Source organism: Camellia sinensis, chromosome 9 (genome assembly GCF_055761805.1).
Source record: "Camellia sinensis isolate YWXY chromosome 9, ASM5576180v1, whole genome shotgun sequence".
Classification (NCBI taxonomy): domain Eukaryota; kingdom Viridiplantae; phylum Streptophyta; class Magnoliopsida; order Ericales; family Theaceae; genus Camellia; species Camellia sinensis.
The window spans coordinates 119,744,586-119,759,592 of NC_138969.1; the positions used below are offsets into that span (position 1 = coordinate 119,744,586).

General features: G+C 40.4%; 2 protein-coding genes across 2 annotated transcripts; both read left to right on the top strand.

Annotated features, from left to right (window-relative positions):
• The first annotated feature begins 269 nt into the window (after positions 1-269).
• LOC114310299 (uncharacterized) lies at positions 270-1,352 on the top strand. The gene is made up of 2 exons (XM_028256244.2): positions 270-813; positions 973-1,352. Exons 1-2 carry the CDS (start codon positions 270-272, stop codon positions 1,350-1,352), a joined length of 924 nt encoding a protein of 307 aa, XP_028112045.2.
• Positions 1,353-8,492: 7,140 nt separating this feature from the next.
• Positions 8,493-13,179, top strand: LOC145799708 (uncharacterized). Its single transcript, XM_082889337.1, has 6 exons — positions 8,493-8,523; positions 9,141-9,275; positions 9,592-10,923; positions 11,129-11,517; positions 11,971-12,297; positions 12,655-13,179. The coding sequence occupies exons 1-6, from the start codon at positions 8,493-8,495 to the stop codon at positions 13,177-13,179; spliced, it is 2,739 nt and encodes a 912-aa protein (XP_082745463.1).
• The last annotated feature ends 1,828 nt before the right edge of the window (positions 13,180-15,007 follow it).

The window sequence follows — 15,007 nt, forward strand, 5'->3', positions numbered from 1 at the left end:
TCAACATGAGGGCAGCGCTTCCAGACGAGACAAGGGCACGAACCGATTTGGATTTCGATGACGAGGTTGACTTGCTGCTAGCTTTTTTCCCACGCAATGAGAAGGTGTTCCTTTCAGCTCCATAGGCGACCGACTTCACTCACATAGGGCAGCATTTTGAAGGTGGAGCTTCGGAGTTCCATAACGTATTACTTAAATTTGCTGTCGAATGTGGGTTCCAATTTAAATTCAAGAGAAATGACTCCGTCCATATAATTATTGTTTGCACAATGCACGAAACCAATGGGTGTACATGGTTTGTTGATGGCCGAAAATTAGAGGCGAACAGGTTTTTCTACCTGCACAATTGTAACACAGAACATATTTGTGGTGTCATCGTTTGTACTTTGAAAAACCTGCTTGTTGGGTCGGAATTAGTTGTGGACATTATCGTCGAACGGGTGCGTGACAGGCCACTCACACGCCCCACTGAAGTTATCCTTGATTTACAACAAGATTACGGTTTGGACATTACTTATCGTGTCACGTGGTTAGGAGTCGAAAAAGTTAAGGGTGATCTCTTTGGTGCCCATTCAAGTCCGTTAGATCAGTTACGGTGGTACAGTGACGCTGTCATGGAACACAACCCCGGAAGCTACATTAACATGGAGTATGATGACCACACACACAGGTTCATCCGATACTTCATATCATTCAAAGCTTGCATCGACGGGTTCAAACATTATCGTCCCTTGCTGTTTTTGGATGCCACATTCCTCAAGGGTCGGTTCAAAGGATTCTTGCTCGCCACCACTGTGAAAGACGGTAACCAAGGTCAGTCCATCACGCTGCCAATTACCAATAAACCATTAACCTTGTAACTGAACAAGTTGCCCACAAACTCACGCCATTTCTCCCACATAGACCCCAACATATGTCACTCACACCCCATCCTCAACACTAAATGATCAACACACACGTTGTGTTTGGCAGGTTTATTTCCACTTGCATACGCAATGGTTGACTTCGAAAATACCATGAACTGGGCATGGTTCCTCCAACATCTTGCCCAGGTCGTCAATGTGGCCAGACCACTCACGTTCATTTTAGACTGCAATGTGGGTTTACTTGAAGCGATGCCAACCGTATTCCCTAATGCAGAACATGCTTTTTGCCTCCAACATTTGCAATGGAACTTGAGGGACAGGTTACAGTATTCCAATAGCATGCATTGTGCTAGTCTGATCAGCAAACTACGCCATTGCGCATACGCACCAACTGTCGACGCATTTATTCAGAAGGTTGAACAATTCCACAAATCAGGACATGTGGTTGCAACCCAATTTCTTGAAACTGTGCACCCACAACATTAGGCAAATGCATTCTTCCAGTACGCATCTTCGGCTTTACTAATAAATCTCTTCACACACCCATTACCCCATTACAACACACACCTAACTACTGCTTCACATTGTCATCTACAGTGGAAGACACTATGGCGAAATGTGCTCCAACGCTGCCTAGCCATTCAACTCATGGATACGCAAGGCACGTAATCTCTCAATTACCTGCCTGATTGACAGTATCAGAGCCAAAATAATGCAACAAATGTCAAAACGTTGCGTGGCAGGACAAACATGGACTGGTGCAATCTGTCTGAAAATGGAATCCCATTTTGAAAAAGCTTTCAACAAAGGTAGATCCTCGAAAATTAGTCCGTCAAATGCAGACATCTATGAAGTCCATTCATTCCCTTTGGTCACTGTTGACGTCGGCAGGCGTGCATGTTCGTGCTTCCATTAGTAACTCAACGGGTTCCCCTGCACACATCCTATGGTCGCCGTTCGAAAAAGCGGTAGGGATCTTAATGACTTGGTCGAACCGTTTTTCCATGTGAATGAATACCGTGCGACTTATGCACCAGCCATTTCCCCAAAACCTACTGTGGAACAACCATTGTTCAACCCAAATGAGTACATCATCAAGCCCCCTACTGTGAAACGCCCACCAGGCAGGCCAAAGAAGAAGCGGTTCCTATCAAAGGGAAAACACGTCCAACAAATCCATTGTGGATGTTGTGGCCGCATGGGGAACCATAACAGGAAGACATGCAACGAACCAATGTAGTCCAACGTCAAGTAGTGTAGCACGAGCAGCACAACTTTTTATAAAAAGTCATCATTATGTAATGACAGCAATAAAACGATGAACATCTACTATTACTATGTTCCACTTTCAAAAACTTATTTTTCATTTACTTCCATCAAATAAATTGTTTTACGAACACATCCCGTTGTATGTTTAACACTTTCTCCCACCACCGTCTACATTATATTAGTATATAATTTAATGTTACCAAAACATCATAACCTATCCACACAGTTGGATTTCCTACCTCGAATTCAATCATATACTACATTCCTAAAAAATCCCACAAGTTTAAACTAACACATCAAAATAAGATTACAAAAATTAACCCAAAAGTACACATTATCATACACACACCCGTTCAACCAACGTGCCGCACATGACTCTCGCCAACAAACAAAATGCCACATTGCACGATCACATCATGCCACATCCAACTTGACCTCAACACATCACCATGATGACCCCACCAAACTCGCACATCAAAAAAGGTAATTAAAAAAAAAAAAAAACCTGTGAATAACTAAGCCCCACGCTGGCAGTACAATTGGTACGACAAATTGTTGCCCCTAATCTGACCATGCCATTGGAGTCAACTCATTAACCACTCCGACTTCTCCACATAGCACTTCTACACACATTGAACACAAACATCATCAACTAACGACCCACACATACGTGTTACACATAAAACCCATATAACACTTTAGACAAAAGTCGCGTACGACATGGCAACACACCCTTCTTTGCCACTATTTAACCCAACTAATGTGACATCAGAACTACCAACCAATTCGTCCCGCCACACTAAATTACGCGAATTTACGTGACACCAATCACACCACCAAAATTCAACAGTACCACCCAAACAAAAACATCACAACTCAAACCTCTCACACCGACACTTATATGCAGTCGATTGCATGCCACATTCGCCCAAAACCCTCTAACCATGCTCATATGAATCACAAAATAACCAAACATAGCTCAACCTTTTGCATTTACTAACCCTTCCCACCCGCTCAATGCTGTAACATCAGCAGTAACATGCAACGCCCACCTTATAACCCTCAACAAACAACAACAAAGATTCACACTGACATACACATTGAAACAAAAAATGCAGCAACTCATTACCATTAAAGAAACAAATAGAACATAACTCTGCGGTCGTTACTGAAAGTTAACCAAATAATAGATAACAAAAATGACAAACTATCCCACAAAAAAAAAAAAAAACAAACCCACATCCGGTCATATGACACAAAACAACCTAACTTTGTCCAGAACACTGTGATACTACTGCAAACTACTTACATAAAATATTATTAACTACGCCAAAAAAAAAAAAAAAATTCATCCTAACCAAAACGGTGCGACATCGTTGCCATCTTAACCTATTGCCAATGCTCGGCCACTTGCCAAACCACGTTCCGAGTCATTCACAAACAACTTCAACATGTTAGCTCACAGTATGCTACAGTTGCCGCCTTGCAGTGATCTTCCCACTTCCACTTGATTCATGTGCTGCCTCATTATTGCACACACAATTATTGCACAATCCAAACTATGGTACATTAAACAAAACCAATTAATTAACAAAACAGTTTTATCAAATCGACAATCACACAAACACCCTCACATCATGACATTTGACTTACGATTTCGGACGTTGTTGTGGACAATCAGACATGAACTCAAGCGGTATGTCAAATTCTTTTACGGCCACAAGCCCTTCCATTCCACGTGCTGCCAATGACTCACATTGCACTTCTGTCACAATATTCTTCTACAAAAAAGAAAAAAAAAACACACAAATGAAATCAAGGGACACAGTCACATGTTAGTACCACTCATAAATCGTATTATTCCATCCCAAACTTACCATTTTAAGAGCTTCGGCATAATGCGCACCTCCTGTACCGTTTCTAGCCCTCATGGAATTGAAATGTTTCTAGCTCACAACCTCTGTGTTGTACACAACAAGCGTGTAATAACCCACATTCATGTCATAGTTATGTTCATGTGCATTTGCATGATTTTGTCTTGTTAAGCTTGCATTTGTAGACTTTCACTTGTTTTGCCTAAGTAAAGGTCCCTGTCTTGTTTTGTGCTTATGTGATTTGCTTAAGTGTTGTATGCATGCTTTGTTCCTTCCTTGTTGTCCCAAGCCTAGGTCATGCCAAGCCTAGGTCACACCTTTGAGCCTTTTACACCTAGGACCATCTTGGAACCACTTTGGTTGACCTCCACCTTCACCTTGGCATATTGGCCGAGATGTCATCATCTAGGCCAAGGTGTGCATCACCTAGGTCGAGATGTACATCATCTAGGCCGAGATGTTATCATATTGGCGTCCTAGATCTTTGATCCTTGCACCTAGTGATTTTGTTCCTGGACTGGTATGACCTAGACCGAGGTGTGGCACAGCTAGGTCAAGTGTTATCCTTCCTAGCTGAGATCATTGAAACCTTCTTGCCGAAGCCTATGTCCTAACCCGAGATCATTACCTGCTGGAGTGCCCATGTCACCTTACTTGTTGTACACACTTTGTCATGCTCTTGTCTTGTCATTCAGTCACCTTTTGAGGAAACCCAACCAGTCGTTGCCACATGTCCCAGCAGAGGGTTAAGTCAGCCGACAGAGAGAGAAAACATATCATTTGTCATATCTTTGTCCTAGGAAGAGAGAGAAGCTCTAGGAAGAGGAAGAGAAGTTCTTAGAGAGAGAACTAGATTTCCAAGCTTGATCTTCACACCTTGAACCGTTAGATCCGTGTTTTGAGGTTAGATTCTTGATCTACTCTTGTTATTCTTTATGTTCATCCGATCACATTGCACGATCTAGCATGATTCATAAGCCATGCATTGATTTAAAGTTTGGTTTTAGAAAGAGAAAATGATGTTCTTGTGTTCTTCAAGAAAAACCATGTTTTGATTCGAAAGTTTGTATCAAGATCCATGTTTTTGTGTTTGTCTTCATAAGTTCTTAAAGTATGGGTACCCTGGTCCATGTTTTCGAACTCATCTCATGAAATCTCAGATTTTGAATAAAGAAGTTATGATTTTAGCATTCATGTTCTTCATGTTCTTCAAGGGAGGAAACCCAGATTTCCAAACTTCATTTCCCTAGGTGTGATCACCGAGACCACTCTTGCCTAGATCCCACAACTAGGCCAAGCATCGTATCTCACCTTGGCCTACCTTGCATGATCACTTGCACCATTAGTCTACCTTGCATGCACACCTAGGCTAACCACTGCACACCTAGGCCGACCATGGTACACCCTTGCTGGCACCTTGTAACACCTCGGCAAGCAGCTGCACACCGAAGCCTAGGTAACCACACCTCGGCCAAGACCTCCTGAGTTCACCCAGCTAGGTCATTTTTGCCTAGATCATTTCTGTGCATCCATTCCAAGACCTGGTTGGTACCCAGCATGTTTTCCCTAGATGAGAAACAGTGATTTAACTCCCAGCATGCTTTACTTTGTCTTGACTTGGTTTTGAAAAGAAATGCTGGGATCATTTTCATTCATGTAAAGCTTGTTTTAAGAATGCATTGCACAACCATCTTGAGCATTCCTTCTTGTCTTCTTATGGTGCATTCAGTAGACTTTATCATGTATTTGTAGGTCTTGGATCCTTTCCTTAATCCCTACACCGAAGAGCTATGTGAGTGGTATTTTTAATAAAGCTATGTTATAAAGTTTTGATAAAGCTTTACTTCGTTTTGGAAAAGTATTTGTTTAAGTATGAATGATTATCCCTAGCTTTTGTATCAAGTATTATCTTGTTTTGTTGACATTCTTGGAAAGTCCTTTCATGCTAGGGGACTTTAAGCCCATGTAGCACCATGTTGAGATATCTCTGCCATAGACGGTCTTGTACAGATGGTACCATCGACAGTCTTGTACGGGTGGATTTGTCTAATCAATTTCGGGTCGATTATTCCTTTGTTTTGTCCGGAATGTCATCCCCCATGTATTATGTAGATGTTATTAAACATCCCAAGAAGATTTGAAAGATTTGATTGATGAACCTGATTCATCCCAAGTTTTGTTACAAGCTATGATTATGTATTGTTTTGATAAAGATCTTGGATATCATTCATTTAAACCTTTATTACTAATATCATTCACTGAGTATCCAAGCTCACCCTCTCCTTATATATATATTGTAATAACCCGACCCTCGTGTGTGATTCTGATATATTTTAAGTCTCTTATTCTGTGCTATCAAATGCTTAATGTGAAACTTCATGAGAAATTAAGTTTAAGCACATATATCTTATGAATTGAACCTGTATCTGTTTGGCAAGGAAAGTATCTGCCACAATTGGAATGGTAAATCAGAAATTGAGGGCCTTAGAGGCTTGGTAATCTGAAACTGATCTTATATTTGGAATCGGCATAATTTTTAGGTAATAATAAACAAGTTCGTAGAAATTTGATTTGGGATGATTAAACTGGTTGATTTTTGTTTTACTCACCTTATATATATATAGTTATGCCCAACATTGACTTAGAAGCCTTAATTGAAAAATAGCTCCTGAGAGAATGAGTAGGGGAGAGAAGAATTGAAAAGTAGTCGGAGAAGAGCATCAAAAAGGTTAGGAATTTGAAAATTTAAGCTTAAGGTGTGTAGATGTTTATCTTAATTAACTCCTACAACTCTTCTCTTCCTAATTTGTGTGAGATATCCTCATAATCATGTCACTTGAGGGTTGGGATTGTGGTGCTATGTGTGTGTAAGAAGTGAATTGGCAAACTAACCTTACGTTTGAATGTTTTGACTCCATTTAAAGTAGCTATGAGAAGCTACACTCTATTCCTTCAATTGACTTGCTTGAATTCAATTATGTGGCATGGCTTGTGTATATGTATCTATATGTGTGAGTAAAGTTAGAAAGCTCATGAGATTGAGTGTGTTTATGAACTTAAGATCAATGATCTAACTTATACTCAATGGATGAATGTATTTTGATTCCTATTCACATGAATTTGGGACCCCAGACTAGCAATTTATGGTTAGGCTTTGAGGCTCTAAAAATACCTACAAAAAATGGAATTTTGAAGGAATTTTCAGACTGTTTTGAGCAGAATCGCTGCAAGTGCGGGGGTCACAACCGTACGTGCGTGAACCCCAGCCGCACGTGCGGGAGTCATGGCCGCACGTGCGGGGAATGAGGAATTTTGGGCCTTCGGCTACTGTCTAAAAAGCACGTGCGGGGCATTACTGCCACACATACGGGGCTCACAGCCGCACGTGCGTCCTAAGCTGGAAAACATGGGTTGCTCCGTTTTACGTGCTGGATCCGCTAATGTTGTCAAAATCTACAATTGATGTTGTGTTGATGTTGTTAATTCAGTCGAAATTAAACGAGTCAAGAGATGATTTAACAAGAAAAAGGGAAATTAATTTGTATCTTTGTGTATGTGTAGGACACGTTTCGGGAGGAACTAGTGCCCCGCCGTAAAACAGTGAGTAATAGTACTTTCGATGTACCTTTAATGTCGTTAATAATTGTTGTTATTGACGTTATGTTCTTCGCAAGAAATTATGTTAACATATATGCTACCCTAGAAACAATGTGAAATTATGGAAACATCGAAAGAATTTGTGAAGTTATGAATCTATGAGGCGGAGGGCCAATTTGTGAATGTGTGACCCCATCAGGCCGAGGGCCAATCTGTGAAGTTGTGAACCGGCAAGGCCGTTCGGAAAATTTATACAGAATCAGACTAACCACATGATTTCCGCATTCACTTACGCTTTGAAATGTATTATAATTTAAATTGAGTTTCGACTCGTTTAAGTACTATTATTCACTGAACCTGGCTCACTCTATATTGGTGCTGTTTGGTGTAGCTGTTAAAACAGATTATACATTATAGCTTAACAGATTATAGATTATGACTTTAATCAGAAGCTGTTAATCTGTTTGGTATAGCTGTTGGATTATAGATTTAAGTTGCTGAGTAGTATTTGTTAAATAAGCTGTGAAGTAGTTTTTTCAATTAATTTTTATTTTTTATTATTCATTATTTGTCTACATTTTTCATAAAAAATAATAATAATATTTAATAGTCAATTTGGGTCTTTTTCTATTTTTAAAAAAATAAAAAATAAAAAAATCTAAGAGTACAACCGTGAATTAACATGTCCACAGCAGAAGCTGATAATCAGAAGCAAGGAGTGAGCAGCTTCTCAGAATCAGCTTCTCAGAATCAGCTTTTTTGACTTAAAATAAGTTGTTAGAATCAGAAGCTGTTTGAAATAAGTTTAACCAAATAGTCCAAAATAACTTTTTAAAAGCCAGAAGCCATAAGTTGGCTTAAAAAAGCTCCACCAAACACCCCCATTATGTTTGATTCTGTAGGTAACCAACCTGGAGGTCAGTCCTAATCCTGGCACCGTCTCACTTTTGTCAGCCTATGCGTGTTCAGGCACTTGATCGAAGCCGTACATTTTTGTGGAGTTTTGCTAGACTATGGCTTGTACCCTAGTTGTTGGCTCGAGATGAAATGTATATAATGTTTTTGTTATATGTCCAACCTTGGGGCTGGATCTGTATATGCATATGTACGTAATTAGCTCTCAAATGTGTATCTCCTTATGTCTACTCCTTATGTCTATTCGTCATATGCAATGTCTATGATCCTGGCATGGTAGTGGTAGCTTAATGGATGTCATACTTTCTTATCTATTCCTATGATATCAATGCTTCCATTCAGGCCCCTATGTCACACATCTATATCAGGTTAAGTGTCCATTTCTGCATAGGTCATGCCTAAACTTTTAGGGGCGAGTGGGGGGTGTGACAAGTGGTATCAGAGCACGAGTTGCTATCTCACACACGAATCCATTGAGCCTTAGGATGTCTAGAAAAGACTTAGGCATCATGCATGACATCCTGGAAACAAATGAAAAGAGCGATGGCAACGTTGAATGTATTCTGCTAATGCTAACAATTTGAACTATGTTTATTGGATATAACTGAATGATATGTAGGTTATGGTGAGAATAAGGATAGAAGATCCGGAAGATGCTACCTCGGCGCAGTTGGACTGAATGGAAAGAATGATTATGGAAATGGCGGAGACCTTATGGCAATAATAGCAACAATTGCAACTGCCACCGCCACCGGTAACTCCACCTATAGTACAAGATTTTCATGCTGAGGACCGGACCATTACACTCACAAAGGAGTTTAAAAAGATGAAACCGCCGTCATTCAAGGGAGGAATAGAACCGATGAAAGCTGAAGCATGGGTGTTGGGAATAGAAAAACTGTTTGAAGTATTTCCATGTACCGAAGTCCAAAAAGTGCAATTTGCTGCCTTCACTCTTGAAGACGAGGCGCGAAGATGGTGGATGCTTACGAGAACTGTGCATCAAGGCTTAACGTGGGATAGATTTTTGGAGCTCTTCTATGATAAGTACTTTCCCCAAAGTATGTGAGATAAAGAGGTGACTGAATTTGAAACTCTTAGACAAGGAAGTAAGATTGTTGTAGAATATGAAGCTCAATTTGCAGAACTAGCTCGGTTTGCGCCTCACATGGTGGATACGGATGATAAGAAGGCACAAAAATTTGAAGGGGGCTTATGGGGTGCTATCCTAGACCGAGTCAATATGTTAAAGCTACCTACTTATGTCGATGTGTTAGAAAGGGCGGTTATAGCAGAAAGAAACCTTGCTGCTCAGAATCGGATTTCCGAGTGGAAAGAGAAAAGGCAGAGCAATCAATGGTCAAAGGGATCAATTACTCCACCAAATAAGAAGCATAATTCAGGGAACTCCAGCACCACCACCCCTGCTCAAAACTCCACTCTTGTGTGTTCAGATTGTGGAAGGCAGCATCATGGGACTTGCCATTGGAAGACTGGAGCCTATTTTAAGTGTGGTAAAATGGGTCATCTGGTAAGGGATTGCCCGCAGTGGACTCAACAAAAGAGTAATAGGACTGCTACAAGTTCCGCGGGGTCTACACCAACCCCTAATACCAAACCAGCTGCCAAGCCTGTTAACAATAAAGACACCGCAAGACAAGGCAGGGTATTTGCATTGGTTCTAGGGGATGTGCACAATGTTGCAACTGTGGTGTCAGGTACATTTATTGTTTATGGTCACTCTGCTCATGTCTTATTTGATTCTGGCTCTACCCATTCCTATGTGTCAAAATTATTTACTCAAAATTTAGATGGATTTGCGGAGGTATTACCTTATGTGTTATTTGTATCCTCACCTTTGGGGAATTCTATGATCTGCACTTCGGTATATGTTGCTTGTGAACTCCTAATTGGGGATATCCGGGTATGTGCCAATCTGTTACCTCTTGAAATGAATTACTTTGATATTATTCTAGGAATGGACTGGTTGAGTGAATATGGTGCAACTATAGACTGCTCGACCAAGCAAATCAATTTCCACCCTCCGGGACAATCAGAGTCTATTTTTCAGGGACAAGAAGTGGCTTCTCCACCTTATCTGATTTCCGCAGTCAAGGCCTATAAGTTAATTCAGAAAGGATGTCAGGGATATTTATGCAGTGTTTTGGAAGGGCAAGTGATGAATGGAAATACTGATGTGATTCCAGTTGTTCGTGAATTTTCGGATGTGTTCCCGGAAGAATTACCAGGGCAGTTAATAGATTGTGAAATTGAGTTTACAATTGAAGTGGCGCTTGGAACTCAACCTATTTCTAAGACTCCATATAGGATGTCACCAGTTGAAATGAAAGAATTAAAGATTCAGTTGCAGGATTTCCTTGATAAGGGATTTATCCGTCCAAGTGTGTCTCCTTGGGGTGCACCAGTTCTGTTTGTGAAAAAGAAGGATGGAACACTCCGTTTGTGTATTGATTACAGGGAACTCAATAAGGTGACGATCAAAAATAAGTACCCATTGCCACGGATCGATGATTTATTTGACCATCATCAAGGGGGCACAAGTTTTCTCAAAAATTGATCTACAATCTGGATACCATCAATTGAAAGTCAAAGCTGATGATGTTGAGAAGACAGCTTTTAGAACCTGGTACGATCATTATGAATTCCTGGTTATGCCCTTTGGAGTTACCAACGCACCAGCAGCATTTATGGATTTGATGAACCGTGTTTTCAAGCCCTATTTGGATGAGTTCGTGGTAGTATTTATTAATGACATCCTCATTTACTCGAAGAATGCCGAAGCCCATGAGGATCATCTTCGCTTAATCCTACAAACACTTCGAGAGAAGAAGTTGTATGCTAAATTGAAGAAATGTGAATTCTGGCTACAAGAGGTGGCATTTCTAGGGCATGTAATCACAAAGGATGGAGTCTTTGTAGATCCACATAAAATCGAGGCGATCGTGAATTGGCCAACTCCTACCAATGTAACCGAGGTGCATAGTTTCATGGGATTAGCCGGATATTACTGGAGGTTTGTTCAAGATTTCTCCAAAATCGCTGTGCCGCTTACACAATTGACTCGAAAGGGAGTTGCATTTGAATGGTCAGAAGAGCGGGAATCTGCTTTCCAGGAATTGAAAACAAAGTTAACTACAACTCCAGTTCTGGCCTTACCGTCTGGTACCGAAGGCTTTGTAATCTACAGTGATACGTCCCATAAAGGATTAGGGTGTGTGCTTATGCAAAGTGGAAGGGTTATCGCCTATGCTTCACGTCAGCTTAAACCCCATGAAAAGAATTATCCCACATATGATCTTAAGCTAGCAGCAGTAGTTTTTGCTTTGAAGATATGGTGGCACTATCTGTATGGCACTACTTGGAAAGTTTAGACCGATCACAAAAGTCTCAAGTACCTTTTTACCCAGAAGGAGTTAAATATGTGACAGTGGCAGTGGTTAGAGTTAATTAAAGACTATGATTTGCAAATCCATTACCATCCCGGTAAAGCCAACACAGTTGCAGATGCACTTAGTCGAAAAAACATGGGAGATTTGGCAAACCTATTTACGGAGCAAAAGCAGTTGGTGATCGAGTTGGATAAAATGAATGTGGATCTTGTGGTACGTGGACAGGAGGCCGTAATAGCAGCAGTAATGGCTCAACCGACGATACTTGAAGAGATCAAGTTACATCAAATGGAGGATGACACTCTAAGGAAGATATGTGATGAGTTAGAAACAAAACCAAAACCAGGGTACAGCTTAATGGATTCGGTGCTCAAATTTCAAAACCGAATATGTGTCCCCAATGTGTTGAAACTTAAACGGAAATTGATGGAAGAAGCACATGCCTCGAGATTTTCAATGCATCCGGGAAGTACTAAAATGTACCGGGATTTGAAGCAAAACTTTTGGTGGCCAAGTATGAAAAAGGAGATTGCGGAATTCGTTTCTAAGTGTTTGCAATGTCAGCAAGTAAAAGCGGAACATCAAAGACCAGCAGGATTATTGCAACCCCTTCCAATCCCGGAATGGAAGTGGGAACATCTGGCCATGGATTTTGTTGTGGGGTTACCACGGACACCTCGGGGTATGAATTCTATATGGGTCGTTGTGGATCGATTAACTAAGTCCGCTCAGTTCCTACTAGTGAAGAATCAGTATAATGCTGATAAACTGGCAGTCGTTTATGTGAATGAAATTGTGAGACTTCATGGTATACCGGTCTCAATTGTGTCGGATAGGGATCCAAAATTTGTTTCAAGATTCTGGAAAAGTCTACAGGAATCAATGGGTACAGAATTAAAATTCAGCACAGCTTTTCACCCTCAGACCGACGGGCAATTCGAGAGGACGATCCAGACATTAGAGGATATGCTCCGAATGTGTGTACTAGATTTCCAAGACAGTTGGGAAACCCATTTACCGTTGGTAGAATTTGCGTACAATAATAGTTATCATTTGAGTATTGAAATGGCACCTTATGAGGCTCTATATTGTAGACCGTGTCGTTCCCCGGTGTGTTGGACTGAAATTGGGGATAGATCCTTACTAGGGCCTGAAATTATTCAGTTGACAATTGAAAAGGTTAAGATTATTCGGGATAGACTAAAAACTGCCCAAAGTAGACAGAAGAGTTATGCAGATAACCGATGAAGAGATTTAGAATTTGAAGTGAATAGTCATGTGTTCGTAAAAGTCACTCGAATGAAAGGACATCCGAGACTTGGAAAAAGGGTAAGTTAACACCCTGATATGTTGGTCCCTTTCAGATTCTGGAAAAAGTGGGCCCGGTAGCTTACCGAGTGGCCCTGCCACCCAGTATGAGTCAAGTACACAACGTGTTCCATGTCTCTATGCTTTGGAGATACCTTTCAGATCCATCTCATGTCATAAATTACCACCAAATTGTGTTGGATGATAAGCTAAGCTATGAAGAAAAACCGCTTCGAATTCTAGATCGCCAAGTAAAGCAGTTACGTAATCGAGAAATTCCAATGGTAAAAGTAGAATGGCAAGAACATTACGAAACCGAGGCTACTTGGGAAAAAGAAGAGGAAATGCAACACCAATATCCGCATCTGTTTCTGTTTTGAGGTAAAGCAAGTTTGTGGGACCAAACTTATCTAAGGGGGGGCAGAGTATAATAACCCGACCCTCGTGTGTGATTCTGATATGTTTTAAGTCTCTTATTATGTGCTATCAAATGCTTAATGTGAAACTTCATGAGAAATTAAGTTTAAGCACATATATCTTATGAATTGAACCTGTATCTATTTGGTAACGAAAGTATCTGTCATAATTGGAATGGTAAATCAGAAATTGAGGGCCTTAGAGGCTTGGTAATCCGAAACTGATCTTATATTTGGAATCAGCATAATTTTTAGGTAATAATAAGCAAGTTCGTAGAAATTTGATTTGGGATGATTAAACTGGTTGATTTTTGTTTCACTCACCTTATATACATATAGTTATGCCTAACATTGACTTAGAAGCCTCAATTGAAAAATAGCTCCGGAGAGAATGAGTAGGGGAGAGAAGAATTGAATGGTAGTGGGAGAAGAGCATCAAGAAGGTTGGGAATTTGAAAATTTAAGCTTAAGGTATGTAGATGTTTATCTTAATTAACTCCAACAACTCTTCTTTTCCTAATTTGTGTGAGATATCCTCATAATCATGTCACTTAAGGGTTGGGAATGTGGTGCTATGTGTGTGTAAGAAGTGAATTGGCAAACTAACCTTACGTTTGAATGTTTTGACTCCATTTAAAGTATTTATGAGAAGCTACACTCTATTCCTTCAATTGACTTGCTTGAATTCAATTATGTGGCATGGCTTGTGTATATGTATCTATATGTGTGAGTAAAGTTAGAAAGCTCATGAGATTGAGTGTGTTTATGAACTTAAGATTAATGATCTAACTTATATTCAATGGATGAATGTATTTGATTCCTATTCACATGAATTTGGGACCTTAGACTAGCAATTTATGGTTAGGTTTTGAGGCTCTAAAAATACCTACAAAAAATGGAATTTTGAAGGAATTTTCGGATTGTTTTGAGCAGAATCGCCGCAAGTACGGGGGTCACGGCCGCACGTGCGGGAACCCCAGCCGCATGTGCGGGGAATGAGGAATTTTGGGCCTTCGGCTACTGTCTAAAAAGCACGTGCGGGGCATTACTGCCGCACGTGCGGCCCAAGCTGGAAAACATGGGTTGCTCCGTTTTACATACTGGATCCGCTAATGTTGTCGAAATCTACAATTGATGTTGTGTTGATGTTTGTTAATTCAGTCGAAATTAAACGAGTCAAGAGATGATTTAACAAGAAAAAGGGAAATTAATTTGTATTTTTGTGTATGTGTAGGACACGCTTCGGGAGGAACTAGTGCCCTGCCGCAAAACAGTGAGTAATAGTACTATCGATGTATATAATGTTTTGTTATATGCCCAACCTTGGGGCTGGATCTGTATATGCATATGTA